Genomic DNA, 18,284 nt, shown 5'->3' with positions numbered 1-18,284 from the left:
ACAGCCTAGGTTGCCTCTTACCTGCCACCATCCGTTGGTCAAAGCAAGTCACATGATCAATACCAAAGTCATGGGGCAGGAATTGACTCTCCACAGCCCACGGGTTGGGACAGTACTCTTCCGGAGGTGGAATGGGAGGGAGCAAATATTTTCCTGAGCGAGCCACCACAGCCCTCTCCTTAGTTTACCTATTTTACCTTTTCATCTTTGAGGTTTTGTTCTACTTTTTTTTAGATTTTATTATTTATTTATTCATGAGAGACACACAGAGAGGCAGAGATATAGGCAGAGGGAGTAGTCACAGAGAGCCCAATACAGGACTCGATCCTGGATCCCGGAATCACGCCCCCTTAGCTAAAGGCAGACTCTCAACCGCTGAGCCACCTAGGTATCCCGAGGTTTTGTCTTAAAATGGACTCAAGCTCTATTGTTACTCAGCTTGAAACAATGGTGAGGCATTTCCTTCTCTTCCTTGAGTCTTTTCCTCTGTCACGTTCTTTTGTCTTCTACTCAGCATTTTGCTTCTTTCCCAGTATGCTTGCACAGCTGCCATATTATTTTAACATAGAGCTCAGGAACTGAGGGACATGGAGTAGCCATATTCAACCACCAAGTGAAACCTGAGATATTGACATGGTAAGTCTGGATGCTGCAGGGGCTCTAAGGAATGAAACCTGTGTCTCCACCCTCTCAGAACTCACAGGTTGACCTTACTGTGTGGGACCGAGGAAATTTAACAAAAATCCCCTACCCCTGGACAAGGAGAGCAGGACTGACTCCATTTTGTGCTGCAACCGCCTTGTGCTGACCTGCTTATTGCTTAGGGCGCTGCCCCACCCTAGTCAACCCGCAGGGCACACCCTAATCCGAAATCGGCTCAGTGATAGGCCAGTTCAAATGGATACTTTAGGGTAAAATGTAATTCTATCCGCCACCTGCATGTGGACCGTGGCCCGACAGGACTGTGCAACTTTCTGCATATCCCATTGGCCACTGGTCCCTGTAAAGCTGCTATGCCTCTTAGTCTTGGGGTCCAAATCCCTGCTCTGCTGTGTTGGGTGTACTTGGACCCAAGCTCGAGCTTGTAAATAAACCCTCGTGTGTTTGCATCAGTGTCGGCTCCTCGGTGGTTTCTCGGATTCGCAATCTCGGGCACAACAACTGGTATGTGTATTAGAAATGGAAGGGGTGGGGTATGTAGGTAGCTCAGTCAGGTAAGTGTAGGACTCGGTTCTGGCTCAGGTCATGATCTTATGGGTCATGGGATTGACCCCAGCCAGCTTTGTGCTCAGTGGGAACTCTGCTTGAAATTCTCTCCCTCCCTCTCCCTCTGCCCCTGTCACTTGCACATGCATGTATGCACTTATGCGCTAATAAATCTTTAAAAATTGGAAGAGGGACACTTCGGTGGCTCAGTGGTTTAGTGCCTGCCTTAGGCCCAGGGTGTGATCCTGGACTCCCAGGTTTGAGTCCCACATCGGACTCCCTACAGGGAGCCTGCTTCTCCCTCTGCCCGTGTCTCTGCCTCTCTGTGTCTCATGAATAAATAAAATTAAAAAAAAATTGGAAGGGACTTCTTAAAGTGTCTGGTTGGAACACCCATTCCCCATTGTCCACATTTCCATGTAAAGGAACTTCAACCATTTAGTGTGTCTTCTTCTGGCTTCTCCACCCCTTCCAGGGGCTGAGGAACAATGTGCCAGGTTGGATGGGCATCATGGCTCACCCCAGCTCCCCCTCTCATAGCCAGCATGCCCAGGGTCTGGCCTGCTGCACCCAGAGGAAGGCCTGTGCGTATCCAGTGCTGCCTGTGACCAGAGAGGAAACCCTGTCTAATGCAAGACTAAAGCCATTTCTTCTGATCGCTAATGGTAATAAAGGTGATACTTTATCTTCAATTCTCAAATCCTGTACCTACCTCTTGATTTATGCTGAATTTGGGAAGAAGGGTGAAAATAACTGGTTCCTCCCAAATCCCTGGAGTACAAGTAAATTACACATGAGAGGAATTCATCCACATCAAATGCAGCTAGGAAACCAGAATACGGGAGGATGCACACAGCTTTGCCTGAAACATAGGTTTGTGAACTTTTGCCCACAGTTCAACCACCCTGGGCTGATTCCTCGTCTGAAGATCAGCAGGGGCTGCAAATGATGAAACCACCTTCAGCTAACTGACAAGGAATTCATGAAAGGAGCTGAGGCGTGTCTCACCACCCTAATCTCTGAGAAGGCTGGAGACGGTGTGGTGCTTTGCAGTTGGTCGAAAGGAGGCCCAAGCTCCTGGCACATACACACCCTCGGTGCACGGGCTCCCACCACCACTGCCCAGAAGCCTGCGCTGAGCTCTAATTGGCTGAGCTGAGGTCACATAATGCACCTCCGCATGGGATGCTGGGAGATAACGTGGCTTCCACCTCAAGGCGGGCTGCCTGTGTGCTAAATTTGAGGGTTCTTCAAACGGAGAAGCAGGGGTGGATGAGTGAACCGGAAGGAAGGAGGGCGGCCCCCCACCCTCCCTGTCAGGAGAGACTGCGCAGGTGAGCGACGGTGGCTCTGGATTTGAGAGCAGTGCGTTCATGTTCAAGTTTGGGCACCCCAGGCCCCCTAAGATGGCGCACCTTCCCAGGTGGGGCGCCCTCCAGGGGAGATGATGAAGGCCGCAGTGAAGGAGCTGGAGGAGAACACCTTTATTAGAGAACAGTGTGGACACGGAAGGGGGAACCGGGAACGCGGTGCGGAAGGGGAAAGTGCTAGCGTGAGGGGTGGAGCCCAGGGGCCGGCGCCTTCTTTAGCGAACCGGGCGGGCCGCCCTGGCTGCGCACCAACAAGGCTCTGCTCTCCCCCTGGGAGACAGGACGCCTGGGGTTCCCACAGAGAGGGGGTGCTGAGCCACCGGGGTTCACCGATCCATGCTGTCGTCCGTCGGGCTGGAGAAACAGGTCTGTAGCAGCTTTTCGCAGAACTCCAGCTCCTCCTGGATCAGGGGGGCAAGAGCAGGAGCCCTGAGTGCACGGCACCGAGATAGCCTCTCTGTCCTCCCCAGTGCTGGCCCCAGAAGCCTCCAGGGGTTCTCTGACTCAAGCCAAGATCCACGGCTCGCTGTTTCCTTTCTCATCTGTACCTGGATTACTGAACCAGAACAAGGGCCTCCCAGCGTCTCTGACACCCCACTGGTCTGTCCTCACCTCAGCCCCTTGGGCTCTTCATTTCCCCAGGTATGACGGACCCCTACTAATCCCCACTTAAAATTAGAACCTTCCACAGGTACAAATCCCGGAAACCAAGAAAGAAGCACTCCTAGGTTGGGCCACATGAACATAAAAGGTTTCTGCATGGCAAAAAGAAGCCAGAAACAAAAATAAAAGAAAAACAATTTGAAAAATATTTGCAACTTGTCAGGAAAGGCTAACATATTTAATACTTCAAGCACTTTAATATATTGATTGAAAAAAAAAAAAAACTCACCACCCAGTAGATACATGGGCAAAGGATATGAACAATTCACAGGAAAGGAAAGCTCTCCAACTTTCCTCCAGGGAGAAACGCAAATATAAACTGATTAGAATACTACTTTTCACCAATCAGCTTGGAAAAAAAGGTCAAATGGCTTGAGATACTTTTGAGCACCTTCACAGTTGGAGAGTCAACTGGTTCAGCCTTTACAGAGAGCAACCAGGCAACAGCTAGCAAAAATGGCCCTAAGCTGTATAACTTCATCCTTAACCTACCTTAATCCAGCTTTTCCCCTTTTGCAAACTATTCTATAGACATACTCACACATCTAAAGAAATCTATGTAAAGGTTTATTCTTTCGGCAGAGTTGGTAGCAGCAGAGAGGGGTCATGACACGAAAACAGCAACCTACCTTGCAGCCATGGCTGCCCACACACAACACACTCCTTCTGCATTCTTCCCTGAGATATTATAAAAGGGAACGAGGCAAGGAGCGACAAAGTGGTCAGGACAAGTAGATTTTACACGGAAGGAAGGTAGAAAGGAAGAATATATACACACATTTGCTTATGTGCACAGACTATCTTAGGAAGGCCACACACAGAAGTGGGGAAGGTACTGGGTGATTAGGGGCAGGGGCAGCAGGGAGACTTCTCACTTTTGACCCTCCTATGCATTTGGAATTTTGAACCACATGACCACAGGACCTTTTCATGAGAAGGCATTCATGAAATTTAACACTTCAATTTACCTACAAAAATACTTACAAAAGAGTTAGAAAAAAGAACTAAGTCACGATAGAATCACCTTATAGAATACCATCCCAATTGCATTGTTCAGTTATGCTAGAATTAAAGCAGACCTCTACTTAAGTATCTGGAAAGATTTCCAAGACACAGACACATAGGAAAGAAGGCCATATGAAGAGACTGGAGTGGCATATCACTAAGCCAGGGAATGCCAAGGATTGCCAGCAACTACTGGCAGCTGGAAGAGGAAGGATTCTTCCCTAGAACCTTCAGAGGGAGCATGGCCCTGCAGACACTTTGACTTCAGACTCCTAGTCCCAAGAACTGCAAGAGAATGCATTTCTGTGCTAAGCCACCTGGTCTATAGTAGTGTTACAGCCGCCATCAGTACCGAAAATATCACTGCCCAGCCTTCTCTGTTCCCTCACAGGTTGTTTCCTTCACTGTAGTTATAACTTCCTGCTGTCAAACTATACAAAACAATGCTAAATTACACAGATACAAATATTGCATGTACTATACATGCATATACACACACACATACACACACTAGGTATTTGTAAATACATGCTTCTGTTTATTTGTCTACATGTTTCTCTATCACCCCTGGAAGCCCTGAGAACCAAGACTGTATCTTTTTTGCTCCTCATCAAATCCCCCAGTGCCCATATCCAGGCCTGGCACGTGGGTAAGCTGCCCCTGACGAATGGAGGGATGGAAGGATGAGGTTTTCACAGGTGTATTCTTATGTCTAAACTTTTCACATGGCACACTTCCAAGAACTGGAATTTATTATATGATAGTTATACCCCAATAAAGTTGCTAAAGTTTTTTTTGGAAGAAAAAAAAGGAGTGCTGGTCACTTTGCAGGAGGTGTCCCTCAACAGTGGGCCCTGGCATCACCTGCCCAGGGTCTGGCATGCCAGTGGCGCAGAGAATGAATGTCCCAAGACAGCAACAATTGAGGTGCTCCCCAGCTGAAAGCCCAGGCTAGGCCAGGCTTAACCCGTGGGCACAACCCATGGGCATGTTTTCCACGTGTCCTTGTGATGAGGTTGGGGCAGACCTGGGGTTGAGCAGTGTGCCTCTCCTGGCCCTCCCTGCTCCTCAATCCTGCCATCTCTCTGGAAATGCTCAACAGGGTCACAGAGGAATGGACTCAGTAGAACAGAAGTCCTGGGAGGGTAGCACGTCTGCCATGCTCAGCTTTGCTAAAGCACCAACATCTGGGTGCTACTTAATCATCAGTTAGCTAAATCACTTCATTGTTTAGATAACTAAACAACTATATGAATATTCAATCAGTTGCTCTTTACCACTAATTTGTTACTAATTACCTAATTATCTGAATTATCACTTACTTGTTACTGATCTATTTAAATATCTAATGAGCTATTTATTACTTGTTATTTATTATCTAATTAAATATGAGTTATCTATTTGCTACTCATTATCTACTTAATTACTTACTTTTTATTTAATCAAATATTAAATTGGTTACCTTTTATTATTGATTTATCAGTCTAATAAAAATAATTATTAAGTATCTGATAGGATGTAAACACTTATAAAGTTTAGCTAATAAATAACTTCATTAACCCCTTAAAACACTCCAATTCATCATTCACCACTGGCCTGTGGTGTTCACACAGCATGAGGCACAGGGGAGGGGGCAGTAAATGTCTGCTGGATGGATGGCAGAAGAAACACAGGAACGAAGAGACAGGAAGACAAACGTATGGATGAATAGACCACAGAGGCCCCGTGGGCAGTACCTGATACTCCTCGTGCTGCTGCAGCAGCTGGCAGCGGTGGCGGAGGAGCTCCTCCAGGCCCAGCTCGGGCTCCCGGCACTCGCGCACGCCCTGGGGGAAGTCTGTCACCAGGCTGTAGGAACAAAAGAGCAATCCTCAAGGTGCGCCCTTGCACTGCTCCCACAGGAGCCCCGGGCAAGACAGTTCCCCACCTCAGTTTCCCCATCTGCAATACAAACTTCACGGGGTCCCCACCCACATCAGGGCCTACAGTGAGATGCGTACAAAACAAGGCACCTAGCACAGAGCCTGGCCTGGAGCCCACTCCACACACCAGAGCTGCCACCTGCTCAATTGTGTCTGTCATCTTTTCCAGACGCTAATCTGCTAGTTCTGGGTGCAGGGGGAGCGGGGTCAGAAAGACTCTCCCTCTTCTCCCAGGCTATTGTGTCAGCCCCCTACACACGAGGAAACTAATGCCCAGGGAGCGCCAGCACTCAGTCCTGCCCCCTTGGTGGGAAAGGCCTGAACTCCTGAATCCTAGAAGGGAGGAGGCTGGAGGGCTGGAGCCCAGTGATGTCAGCCTGAAAAATAGGAGCACCTGCCCCAGGCCTCGTCCTCTCAGAGGCCCCAGCATACCTGCACAGGGCTCCAAGCACATGCTCATGGAAGGGGCTGTGTTCTGTCCGGATCAGGGCCACCAGCTGCTGGACCATCCCCATGGAGCACAGAGTCCCTGGGGGAAGGGGCTTGGGGGTCAGAGGGGTGATCCACACCCCTCCCCAGGCACACCCCTCCCCCACCCTCCCTTGGGCATTGTCCTGGGCCCCCTGCCCTGGCTGCCCCACCTTTGTGTTCAGGGTGGCCCACCAGCAGGTTCTGCAACAGGAATGCGGACTTGACCTTGAGCTTTTGCACCTGCTGCTGCATGGCCCGCATCAACACAGAGAAGCCATCCAGGCGAAGGAACTGCAGCAGCCCCACCTCCTGCTCCCGGACCAGGCCTGACAGGAAGGGGGGGGGGGAGAGAGGCCTCAAGGTCACCACTGTCACCATGAGCCTCACCACTATCACTTTCAACTACTATGGGCCTGGGTTTCATAAGCACAATATTTTTTTAAAGCATTGTTTTACTGAGATATAATTAACAGAGACTATTAGAAGAAAATTTTGCCCTGTCCCTCCCCAATCCTGCTCTGGCTCTTGGTATGTCTGGGGAACTGAGGCTGTCTACCCTTTGTGGCCAAGCCTCCCAAGGTCTGTCTGTCCACCTATCTCCTCAGTTTCGGACATGATCTTCCTGATGCCACCTGCTCCAGGACTCTTTCTCTCACCTTTACTAGAGTTCCTTCCCAGCTTCCCTGTTCTTTTTCCCAGGACCAAACTGTGACATAAATATATATCTGGTCTTTGCCCCCATTCCTGACACTAAGCTCTTCAAACCCGCGGAGCTTCCTGGGTGATAAGAGCATCTTTTGTTCCAGTGAGGTGACTCCAGGTGGGCTCCTGGACAGGGTTTACTTCTCAGAAATACCAAGCCATGATTAGAAACTTGGAACCTCCAGCCCTACCTCCCAACCTCCAGAAAGGAGAGGGATGAGAGTGGAATTAATGATCCATTATGTGCACAGGAGGAAGCCTCCACAAGATTCCCTAAACGGTGGGGTTCACAAGACCTTCTGGGTTAGTGAACACGTCCTTGTACCAGAAGGATGGCACACCCCAACTCAGGGACAGATGTTCCTGTGCTCGGGACCCTTCTAGACCTCATCCTATACACTGCTTCATCTGGCTGTTCATATCTTTTTTTTTTTATTATTTTTTTATTTATTTATGATAGTCACACAGAGAGAGAGAGAGGCAGAGACACAGGCAGAGGGAGAAGCAGGCTCCACGCACCAGGAGCCCGACGTGGGATTCGATCCCGGGTCTCCAGGATCGCGCCCCGGGCCAAAGGCAGGTGCCAAACCGCTGCGCCACCCAGGGATCCCCATATCTTTTTTTTTTAAGATTTATTTAGGGGATCCCTGGGTGGCTCAGGGGTTTACCGCCGCCTTCAGCCCAGGGCGTGATCCTGGAGACCCAGGATCGAGTCCCACGTCAGGCTCCCTGCATGGAGCCTGCTTTTCCCTCTGCCTGTGTCTCTGCCTCTCTCTCTTCCTGTCTCTCATGAATAAATAAATAAAAATCTGTAAAAAAAATTTATTTATTCATGAGAGAGAGAGAGAGAGAGGCAGAGACATATGCTGAGGAAGAAGCAGGCTCCTCACAGGGAGCCCGATGCGGGGCTCAATCCCAAATCCCGGGATCACCACCTGAGCCAAAGGCAGGCATCTAACAGCTGAGCCACCCAGGTGTCCCTATTCATATCTTTTATAGTTAGCCACTAAACATAGATATTCCTCTGAGTTCTGTGAGCTATTCTAGCAAAGTATCAAACCTGAGAAGGGGATCATGGCAATGCCCAATATATAGCCAGTAGCTAATAAGTACAGGAAGCTCTAATTTCTTTTCTTTTCTTTTTTTTTTTTTTTTTAAGGAAACTCTAGCCCCAACATGGGGCTCAAACTCCCAACGCTGAGATCAAAAGTTGCATGCTCCATGACTGAGCCAGCCAGGAGCCCCCAGAAGGCCCAAACTTTCCACTGGTGTCTGCAGGAGGGACCGTCTCTTAGAACTGAGTCCTTAACCTGTGGAGGTGTGCCAACTCTGAGTAGTCAGTGTCAGAATGGAACTGCAGAATGCCCAGTTGGTGTCCAGAGAATTGGAAAACTGACTTATGTAAACTCCTGCACACACATTTGGTGTCACAAATGTCATGAGTGGAAGAAACAGGTTTTCCTCCAACTTGAAACAGATGACACAGGGCTGCCATAGGACCCAGCAATTCCAACCGCAGGTGTGTACACCCAGAAGACAGGAAAACACATGTCCATGCAAAAACTTGTCCACGTGGTTCACAGCAGCACAATTCTCACAGCCAGAGGTAGAAACCACTTATGCCCAACCAATCAACTGATGAATGGATAAACAAAATGTGGTCCCTTTATAAGTGACATATTAGCCATAGAAAGGCATGAGGCATTGGCACAGGTTATAAATGCAGATGAAGCCGGAAAACATTATGCTTAGTAAAAGAAGCCAGACACAGACAAAAGGCCACATGGTGGACACATCCAGAGCAGGCAAATCTGTGGAGATGATAAGCAGACTGGTGGCTGCCTGCAAGGGCTGGAGGGAGGGGGTGAGGCAGGACTTCTAACAGGAATGCAGCTTCTTTTGGGAGTGGGGGAAATGTTCTGGAGTTAAGACAGTGGTCATGGCCACCACACAACCTACTGAATATGCTAAACTGTACATGTTAAAAAGATAAACTCTATAGCCTGTGAATTCTATCTCCATAAAGCTTATTTAAAAAGGAAACAGTATCAAAAAAAAGAAAACGGTCCAGTGGGGGCCTCCAGCATAGCACACACACAGACAGGAGCCCAACCCACGGTTAAGAACATTCCCTGGGCTCAAACCCCACATCTGCATGTCCTTGCAGGGTGCCCCAGGTTGTCACCCGGTACCTCCTCTAGGTGGATTTGGTCTCCCTACCTCAGAGGCTGTGCATATGAACTAAACAAGTTAACACTCTCGCAGGGCCTGGCATAGAGTGCCCCACAGGCACTGGAATCATCCTCGTCCTGGCACCTATTGCCCAGGAGGCAGCCACTAGTATCTCCAACAGGTAGAGAGGCTGGGGTGCTGCTTAACACCCCATTACACACAAACTGGCCCCCTCCTTACCACGAGTGTCAACAGCACTGAGGCCAAGAACCCTAATGCACATGAAGCACATAAGCTGAGTGGTGCACCTATGTCATCAGAATCTGGCTCTCTGACAAGCGAGGGGTTGGCTGGCTCAGCACCCTGTCCCCAGTCTCCAGCACAGTCTTAACTGGCTATGGGAATAAATAAACAATTATGGCTCCCCTCCATCTGCCCCTGAGCAGATGCCAGCAGGGCCCCTGCCCCTCCCTGGCTGCCCCAGACACTCACAGGAGATGGCAAAGAGGGCCTTCACGCGCACCAAGTCACAGGGGTCCCGGTCAAGCAGCTTCAGCAACTTGCGCAGGGCACCCAGGCCCAGCACTTGCTCCTGGATGGCTGCCACATTCTGGCTGCACGTGCCGATGAGCTGTGCTGCTCGCCACCTCAGCCCTGCAGGCCCTGCCTCCAGGTAGCGGCCCACCAGCAGGTGCATGCCTGACAGCTGGCAGAAGTCTGTGCAGAGAGAGGAGAGATGAGAGTCCAGGTGGAATGGGCTGACTTATGCACCACCCCCCACCCAAAATCCACATGTTGAAGCCCCAACCCCCAAGTGTCTCAGAATGTGACTATATTTGAAGATAGTCCTTGTAAGAGATCATCCAGGTAAAGTGAGGTCATCGGGATAGGTCCTAATCCTCACAGTAAGACTGATGTCCTCATAAGAAAAGATCAGGACACAGACACACAGGGAAAACCGTGTGAAGACACAGGGAGAGGGCAGCCATCTGCAGGCCAAGGAGAGAGCGCGGGAGAAACCAGCCCTGCCCACACCTGGGTCTCAGAACCCTGAGAAAATACATTGTGTTTCAAGCCCCGAGGTGGTCAGCCCTCACAAGTGAACACAGCAAGTGAGGCCAGATGGGTGGGCTGGCTCCCAGAGCCTGCCTCAAGTGCAGGATCCGTCAAGCACCCAACCAGAGGTTCCTCCAGTGCCAGCATGCCTCAAAAACACCAGCATTCAGGGGGTTAGGGTTCCAGAATCCAGCACACTACATCCCAGTACCAACCCCCAATATTTGTGACAATCAGAACACCCCTATGGGAGAACAGTACACTAGACCAGGGCTTGGCAAACTACAACCCACCCCTTGTTTCTGTCAATAAGGTGGTAACCAGCGAACTTGGCAGTTCCTCGAAAAGTTAAACACAGAGTTATCATGGGTCCACTCCTACATAAATATCTCAAACCACAGAAAGCAGAGACTCCAATAGACACTTGTACCGACATTCAAAGCAGCATTATTCTCAATAACCAAAGGGGGAAAGGACCCAAATGCCCATCAGTTGCAAACAGATAAAAAAAACATGAGGGAAAAAAAAAAAAAACATGAGGTCAGGGCAGCCCCGGTGGCTCAGCGGTTTAAGCGCCACCTTCAGTCCAGGGCGTGATCCTGGAGACCCAGGATCATGTCCCACATCAGGCTCCCTGCATGGAGCCTGCTTCTCCCTCTGCCTGTGTCTCTGCCTCTCTCTCTCTCTCTCTCTCTCTCTCTCTCTCTGTCTCTGATGAATAAATAAATAAAAATCTTAAAAAAAAAAAAACATGAGGTCAATCCACACGATGGAGGACTAGCCATTCAGAAGAATAAAGCTACAATACAGGCTACAATGTGAGAGAACCTTGAAGATGTCACACTCAGGGAAGCCAGTCACAAGAGATCACGTACTCCATGATTCCATTTATGTGAAACATCCAGAAAAGACACGTCCACACCCTCCACAGCTACATCATGCCCCTCCAAAAGAAATGGAGGATGCTAAAAAAAAAAAAGAAAAAGAAATGGGGGATGCTGACCTCCTATCAGCTCCTCGGCATTTAGGACAAAACCCACAGCACCTACTTCAGCCTGCAAGGCCTTGCACACCCAGCAGCACCTCCTACCTCTCGCCCCTCCCTCACTGCATTCTGTCATGCTGGCCTTACTGCTGTTCCTGCACATACAAGGCATGTATGTGTACTCAGGGCCTTTGTATTGGCCTATTCCCTCTGCCTGTTATGTTTTTCTCATGGCTGTTCCCATAACCTGCTCATTCACTCCAGGTCTCTAATCAAATGGCACCCCTTGGGGAGGCCTTCCCTGACCATGCTGCCCAGAACCACCTCCTCATTCATATTCTAGGCAGTGACAGTGCAGTCCCAAGAGACAAGGGAGAAATGACCAGTTTTGGAAAATGTCACGAAGGTAGACCTGATACCAGCCAGGCTGGGGGGTAAGTGAAAGTTCCTTCCTGGTGGCAAGGGGACCAACCAGGAAGAGATAGGACAGTCCCATCTGGGGCCTGAGTTGGAGCCAGACAGGAGAGGGAGAGGCTGGAGGCTGGAAGGGTGGGGAAGAGTCCGATGGTGTGGTCCCCAAGAGAAAAGACAAGGGCTGAGCCACAGCAGGACATGGGGCTGAGAAGGAGGAAAGAGCCAGAGGCTGCTGAGGGGCAGCCGTGGGTGGGCCCAGGTATACCTGCAGCATTGTCCATGTTTTCACACAGGTCGGCCAGCAGCTCCAGGGCCCCCTCGCGTTCCTGCTGGTCAGTGGCCAGTTCAGCCTCAACGGCCAAGGAGGGTATAGGCTGGGACAGCACTCGAAGACAGTTCTTCATCTGCTCGACTTCCTCCCGCTGGCCCCGGAAGGCTGCTGACACAGCCTCCTGCAGCCACTGATGCCTCTATCAGGGCAGGAGAGTGGGGGAAAGAACCAAACCTCCATCAGTGATGAAATCATAAATAACAGTTGTTACTAATAACAGCCAACATCTGAGAGCTGACCTATCATTCCTTCAACAGCTACCCACTGGGTATCTCTTCCACTGAATATTTTCTAGATACCAGACTTATAGAGAGACTGGGGCTATGGGGTGTGAAAGAAGGCACTCTCAGATTTCTGTCCTGAGCAACCAGAAGGAGATGAGGACAATGATAGGAGAAGCAGGTATGGAGCAGGAGTAGTAAAGATGAGATCTCATTTTCTACCATGTTAAGTTCAAGGGCTCTATTATGCGCACAAGGTAAAATAGTGAGTAGGCTGCCTGAAGCTCAGGGAGGGGGCCCAGCCTAGACTTGGCTTTCTCAACCCTGGCTCTACTGACCCTCGGAGCTGGAGAGTTAGGGGGTAGTGGGGGGAAGGGCAGTCCCATTGTCCTGCATGTTACAGAATGTTGAGAAGCATCCCTGGTCTCTACTCACTAGATGCCAGTAGCCCCACCCCACCCCAAGTGGAACAATGAAACATGTTTCCATGCATTGCCAAATGTCCTGAGGGGGATGAAATCAGAACCAGTGGTCTAGAGATGTAAACTGGAGAGTCATCAGGGTAAATAAAGTCTCAACACATGAGATCACCAAGGAAGTGAGCAGAGGTAGGTACGAGGAGAGCCCTGGGGTGTGCCATCATTCAGAGGCTGGGGAATGAGGAAGAGTCAACTGAGGAAAACAGGAAGGGAGAGCCAGTGAGTAAGGATGAAAACCAGGACAGTGCTCTAGAAACCAAATGAAGAAAGAAGGATGCCTGGGGGGCTCTGCATTTGAGTGTCTGCCTTCAGCTCAAGTCATGATCCCAGGATCCTGGGATCGAGTTCTGCATCAGGCTCCCTGTTAGGAGCCTGCTTCGCCCTTTGCCGATGTCTGCTTCTCTGGGAATAAATAAATTTTTAAAATCTTAAAAAAAAAGAAAGAAAACAAATGAAGAAAGAGATCCATTGAAAGAAAGAAAGAAAGAAAGAAAGAAAGAAAGAAAGAAAGAAAGAAGAGAGAGAGAGAGAGAAGAAAGAAAGAAAGAAAGAAAGAAAGAAAGAAAGAAAGACCAAATGAAGAAAGAGATCCATTGTCCAGGTGGCCAGTAAATCAAATGCTGCCTATTAGGTCAAGTAAGATGACAGTTCAGAGCTGCCCACTAAATTTTATTTTCCCATCGGGCCTGTTAGTGCTCATATGTGGGCTCTATAGTCACAGTCCTAAACAAATTTGGGCAAGACATTCATCTTTCTGTACCTGTTCCCATTTCATTAACCTAAAAGTTCGATGACATCATGGATGTCACTGGATTAGCACAGCATTTTGTACACTGGAAACACCATCGCCAGCTAAACACATATAACAGATGTTGCTACTCATCTCCAAGACAACCTTCCAAGTGTTACTGTCAACCCCACTTCACAGATGAGAAAACTGAGGCCCAGAAAGGTTGTGACACACAAAGGTCACACCGTTGGCCATCCACAAAGCCTTAAGTCACACCTAAATGGTCTGTCCACAGAGCCTGCCCTCTTCATGAGAACAGCCTGATGCTTGCAGGAGCCCGGCCTCTGTGACGGTGTGCCCTGAGTCCCGTGTATCTTCAAAATATCTGGTGAAGGGCAGCCCTGGTGGCTCAGCGGTTTAGTGCCGCCTTCAGTCCAGGGTGTGATCCTGGACACCGGGGATCGAGTCCCACGTCAGGCTCTGTGCATGGAGCCTGCTTCTCCTTCTGCCTGTGTCTCTGCCTCTGTCTCTCATGAATAAATAAATAAAATCTTAAAAAAAAAAATCTGGTGAAGTACATGTTACTAGTCTTATTGTCATCATCAGTTTGCAAATAAAGACCTTGCCATTCAGAAAGATGAAACAATATACCCAAGGTCACAAAGCTGGATATTGCTGGAACCAGGATGGCAGGGGTCTGAGAATCCTCCCTCCTTCTTTACTTGTGAAGCTACTCTGCATCCCAGAAGCTACTCTGCATTCCAGTGCCGTATCTGCCCTCCCAGACACTCGTAGACCCGACCTTCAATCTACAATGACCAGCTAGGACAAATACAGCCTACTACTCTGCCTTCACACCTAGGCGCTGCCTCTGCCCAGGGCACTCTCCCCCCAATTCGTCGGGTCCCTCCATCTTTACCTCCTCACTCATGGGTTCTGGAGGGGGGTCTGGTTCCTCAGAACCCGCCGTGATAGCCATCTGCAGCAGGCCTTGAAGGTTTCGAGGGGGCAGAGGATGGCCCGAGTTCCCCGCAGAGGAGCCGCCGCCCCCGGATGAGCAGCCCTGGGAGGCTGGGGGCAGCGCCAGAGGGAGGCGGCTGCCCCCTGAGCCCTGGTCCGCCATGGGCCGTTTCTGAAGGGAAGACTGTGTTTGGGGTAGGAGGTGGTCAGCGCTGAGGTAGTTCTGGCGTCGGGATGGGTCGACTCCTGGGGGACTGCTGAGAAGGTGACGTTTTAGGAGAGCTCCGCGCCCGCCCCATGACCCCAAACCACTGTGCCCGCACCCACCTTAACCACAGCCCCGCCTTCCTTCCTTCATACCAACAGGACCCTTCCCCAAAGTCTCAGTCCCTCCTTCCTCCCTCGCAACAAGCCCCACCCACTCCACCTACCAATCCCCTCCCCCATCTCCACTAAATGCGTTCCTGTCTCTTAGCAACCCCACTGCCCTGCCTCCATAGCAACAAGCCCTCCCTTTGGACGTCTTAGCAACAAGTCTCGTCCTTCCTATCCAAAGAGGGGAGTCAGAGAGAGGTGAACCTCACTTCCCCGGGCCTCACCTCCCCCGGGCCTCAAGTCGCCGCCGCTACTAAAGATAGAGTCGCTGCCACCTGACTCTGGTGGGCGCCGCCATTTTGACCGGAAATGCGCCGGTCTCGCCCGGAAGTTTCCGGCGCCCCCTCCCAACCTCCCAACCTGGGGCCGTATCTGAGGCTGAGACCTCGTGCCAGTCTCTTAAGCCCTTCCCACCTGCCCGGATACTGCGCTCGGCCCCGCCCCGTCCATGCTCAGCCTAAGCTCCGCCCCCGAGCCGGATCCCGCCCCCCAGCGAGCTCCGCCCCCTCGACTTCCCTTCAAGCTCCACCCTCGCCCCGCCCCCAGTCAGCTCCGCCTCGGCCAGACCCCGCCCACACCTAAGTTCCCGCCCCTCCCTGCTACCTCATGCTCCGCCCCTATTCTAGGCCTTTCGGCCTCTCCCAGCTTAGCCCCGCCCCTGACCTAAGCCCCGCCCCGTGCTGGTGCCTGGTAGGCCCCACCCCTCCTTGCGGGTAGTGCAGGCCCCTCACCTAGACCCCTACCCACCTTTTCCTGGAGCCCTGGCTTGTCACCTATAACATCTGATCTAAGCACCCTTGGCCCACCTCACCCCTCTCTTGGCTTCAGTTTCCCCAGTCGTCAAAGGGGGCTACCTGGTCCTTGCTGCAGCTCCTGTGCAGACACCTGTTACCACCCAGGCTCTCGCTCTTGGAATCCTCCCTGAGACCTGCCAGATGCATGGGAGGGGATTCTTGAAAGACGAACCTGAAGCAAAATGCCCAAACAAGGTGCTCTGGGAGGCGAGCCCACTGTGTTCTCCGCTTTTGGGGTTCAGCTCTGGGAATACGCCTGGCCTGAGAGGTGTTTGCCTTGAGCTGGGCTTAGAGAAATCCCGGTCCCAGTCTCCCATTAGAGGTCCCGCCCCGTCAGGAGAAGGCTGTACTCACCCTCCGGAGCTGGTGTTCACTGCCAGGCCTGGTGTGTTCCAGGTTATATTTGGGGCAGAAATAGGAAGACAACATAAAAGCCACACGCACAGTGGGCAGTGTTTGTAGCACTGAACAGAATAGCTCTCATCTGGGCTCCCACCCCCAACCCCTGTACCCTATTGTATTAGTTTTCTGTTGCTGCCTTTAAATTATAAAAAATGGGGATCCCTGGGTGGCGCAGCGGTTTGGCGCCTGCCTTTGGCCCAGGGGGTGATCCTGGAGACCTGGGATCGAATCCCACGTCGGGCTCCCAGTGCATGGAGCCTGCTTTTCCCTCTGCCTATGTCTCTGCCTCTCTCTCTCTCTCTCTGTGTGTCTGTGTCGGTCATGAATAAATAAAATCTTTAAAAAAATTTTAGTGGCTTGAAACAACAGATTTATTATCCTATAGTTCTGCTGGTTAGAAGTCCAAAGTGGTTCTTACTGGGTTTGAACCAGGGTGTCAGCAGGGCTGTGTTCCTTCTGGAAGCTCTAGAAGAGAATCTGCTTCCTGCCTCTTCTGGCGTCTGGAGGACACCCACACGCCTGGGGTTGTGACTGCATTGCTTTGGCTTCTGCTTCCACCATCATCCCATCTCTTTCTCTGACTCTGCTGCCTGCCCCTCAGAAGGACCCTTGTGATTACATTTAGGGTGCACCCCAATAACCAGGATCATCTTCCCATCTCAATATCTTCAACTCAATCACATCTGCAAAGTCCCTTTGGCTCTATAAGGTGATACATGCACAGGTTCTGGGAATTAGAATGTGGGCATCTCTGGGGACTGTTATTTACCCTCCCAAACTTATATACACCTAGATACAAGTCAGTTTATATTATTTACAACATGTAAATATTGCCTTTACCTCTGCCACTCCGCCTGCTTGTGCTCTCTCTCTCAAATAAATAAATGAAATCTTTTTTTTTTTTTAGATTTTATTTATTTGAGAAAGAGATACCGAGAGCAGAAGCGAGAAGGAGAGGGAGAAGCATGCTCCCCGTGGAGCAGGGAGCCAAATGTGGGGCTCAATCTCAGGACCCCAGGATCATGACCTGAACCCAAGGCAGATACTTAACCAACTGACACACCCATGGGCCCCTAAATTTAAAAAAATAATAACTAAAAAAAAAAAAACAATTACAGAATACCAGGCATATGGTTACCCTGCTTCTTTTTAAAATATATATATATTTTATTTATTTATGAGAGAGAGAGAGAGAGGCAGAGGGGATCCCTGGGTGGCTCAGCTGTTTAGCGTCTGCCTTTGGCCCAGGGCGCGATCCTGGAGTCCCGGGATCGAATCCCACATCGGGCTCCCAGCATGGAGCCTGCTTCTCCCTCCGCCTGTGTCCCTGCCTCTCTCTCTCTCTCTCTCTCTATCATAAATAAATAAATCTTTAAAAAAAAAAAAGGAGAGAGAGAGAGAGAGAGAGGCAGAGACACAGGCGGAGGGAGAAGCAGGCTCCATGCACGGAGCCTGACATGGGACTTGACCCCGGGTCCCCAGGATCACACCCTGGGCTGAATGCGGCACTAAACCGCTGAGCCACTGGGGCTGCCCGGTTACCCTGCTTCTAAGGTCCTATATGATCTGTCTCTTCACCTCATTTTCTCTCTCTCTCCCCCTCACTTGCTCCCCTCTGGCCACACAGGGCCTTCAATGTTCCCACAACACACCAGGAACACTCCCACCACAGGGCCTTTGCATTTGCTATCCCCTACATGGAAGGTACTTTGTCCACACAGCTCGGACCCTCATTTTCCTTCAACATCCCCACACTGGAGGACTCTTTCTTGGCACTATATCAAAAATCATACTCCACCCAATGAACACTTCCTGTCCCCCTCCCTGCTTTAATCTGCTCTTTAGCACTGGTCTCCACTGTCAAACACACCAAATATTTTGCTCATCTTGCTTATCACTCGCCTCACCCACTGCAGTGGGAGCTCCACAGGGCAGGGATCTTGATTGATTGGGATAGTTGCCGTCCCCTCAGCATATGGATAGTGCCAGCTCAGATTTACCACTCAATAAAGGTTCATGGAATGAA

The 18,284-nt window shown here is 50.5% G+C and overlaps 1 protein-coding gene across 2 annotated transcripts; it reads right to left on the bottom strand.

Moving 5' to 3' along the window:
• Window positions 1-2,675: 2,675 nt before the first annotated feature.
• Window positions 2,676-15,414, bottom strand: HSPBP1 (HSPA (Hsp70) binding protein 1). 2 transcript variants are annotated; one of them, XM_055311435.1, is made up of 8 exons: window positions 15,287-15,414; window positions 14,647-14,944; window positions 12,232-12,436; window positions 10,004-10,228; window positions 6,808-6,963; window positions 6,599-6,695; window positions 5,981-6,092; window positions 2,676-2,977 (listed from the first exon to the last, which is right to left on the bottom strand). In XM_055311435.1, exons 2-8 carry the CDS (start codon window positions 14,848-14,850, stop codon window positions 2,903-2,905), a joined length of 1,074 nt encoding a protein of 357 aa, XP_055167410.1. In that variant the 5' UTR covers window positions 14,851-14,944; window positions 15,287-15,414; the 3' UTR covers window positions 2,676-2,902. The 2 variants fall into 2 exon arrangements, with proteins under 2 accessions (XP_055167410.1, XP_055167411.1); XM_055311436.1 differs by having other exon boundaries at window positions 14,647-14,941.
• Window positions 15,415-18,284: the final 2,870 nt, after the last annotated feature.

Source organism: Nyctereutes procyonoides, unplaced genomic scaffold (genome assembly GCF_905146905.1).
Source record: "Nyctereutes procyonoides isolate TBG_1078 unplaced genomic scaffold, NYPRO_anot_genome, whole genome shotgun sequence".
NCBI classification, from domain to species: Eukaryota; Metazoa; Chordata; class Mammalia; order Carnivora; family Canidae; genus Nyctereutes; species Nyctereutes procyonoides.
This window is presented reverse-complemented; position numbering and strand designations above follow the sequence as displayed.

Bases quoted from the DNA above. Each gene is read 5' to 3' on its own strand.
- HSPBP1 (XM_055311435.1), bottom strand. From the start codon at position 14,850: ATGGCGGACCAGGGCTCAGGGGGCAGCCGCCTCCCTCTGGCGCTGCCC. The intron at 10,229-12,231 runs GTATACCTGGGC...CTCTCTGCACAG, and splicing joins AAACATGGACAATGCTGCAG to ACTTCTGCCAGCTGTCAGGC. The intron at 6,696-6,807 runs GTGGGGCAGCCA...CCCTTCCCCCAG, and splicing joins GGGCCACCCTGAACACAAAG to GGACTCTGTGCTCCATGGGG.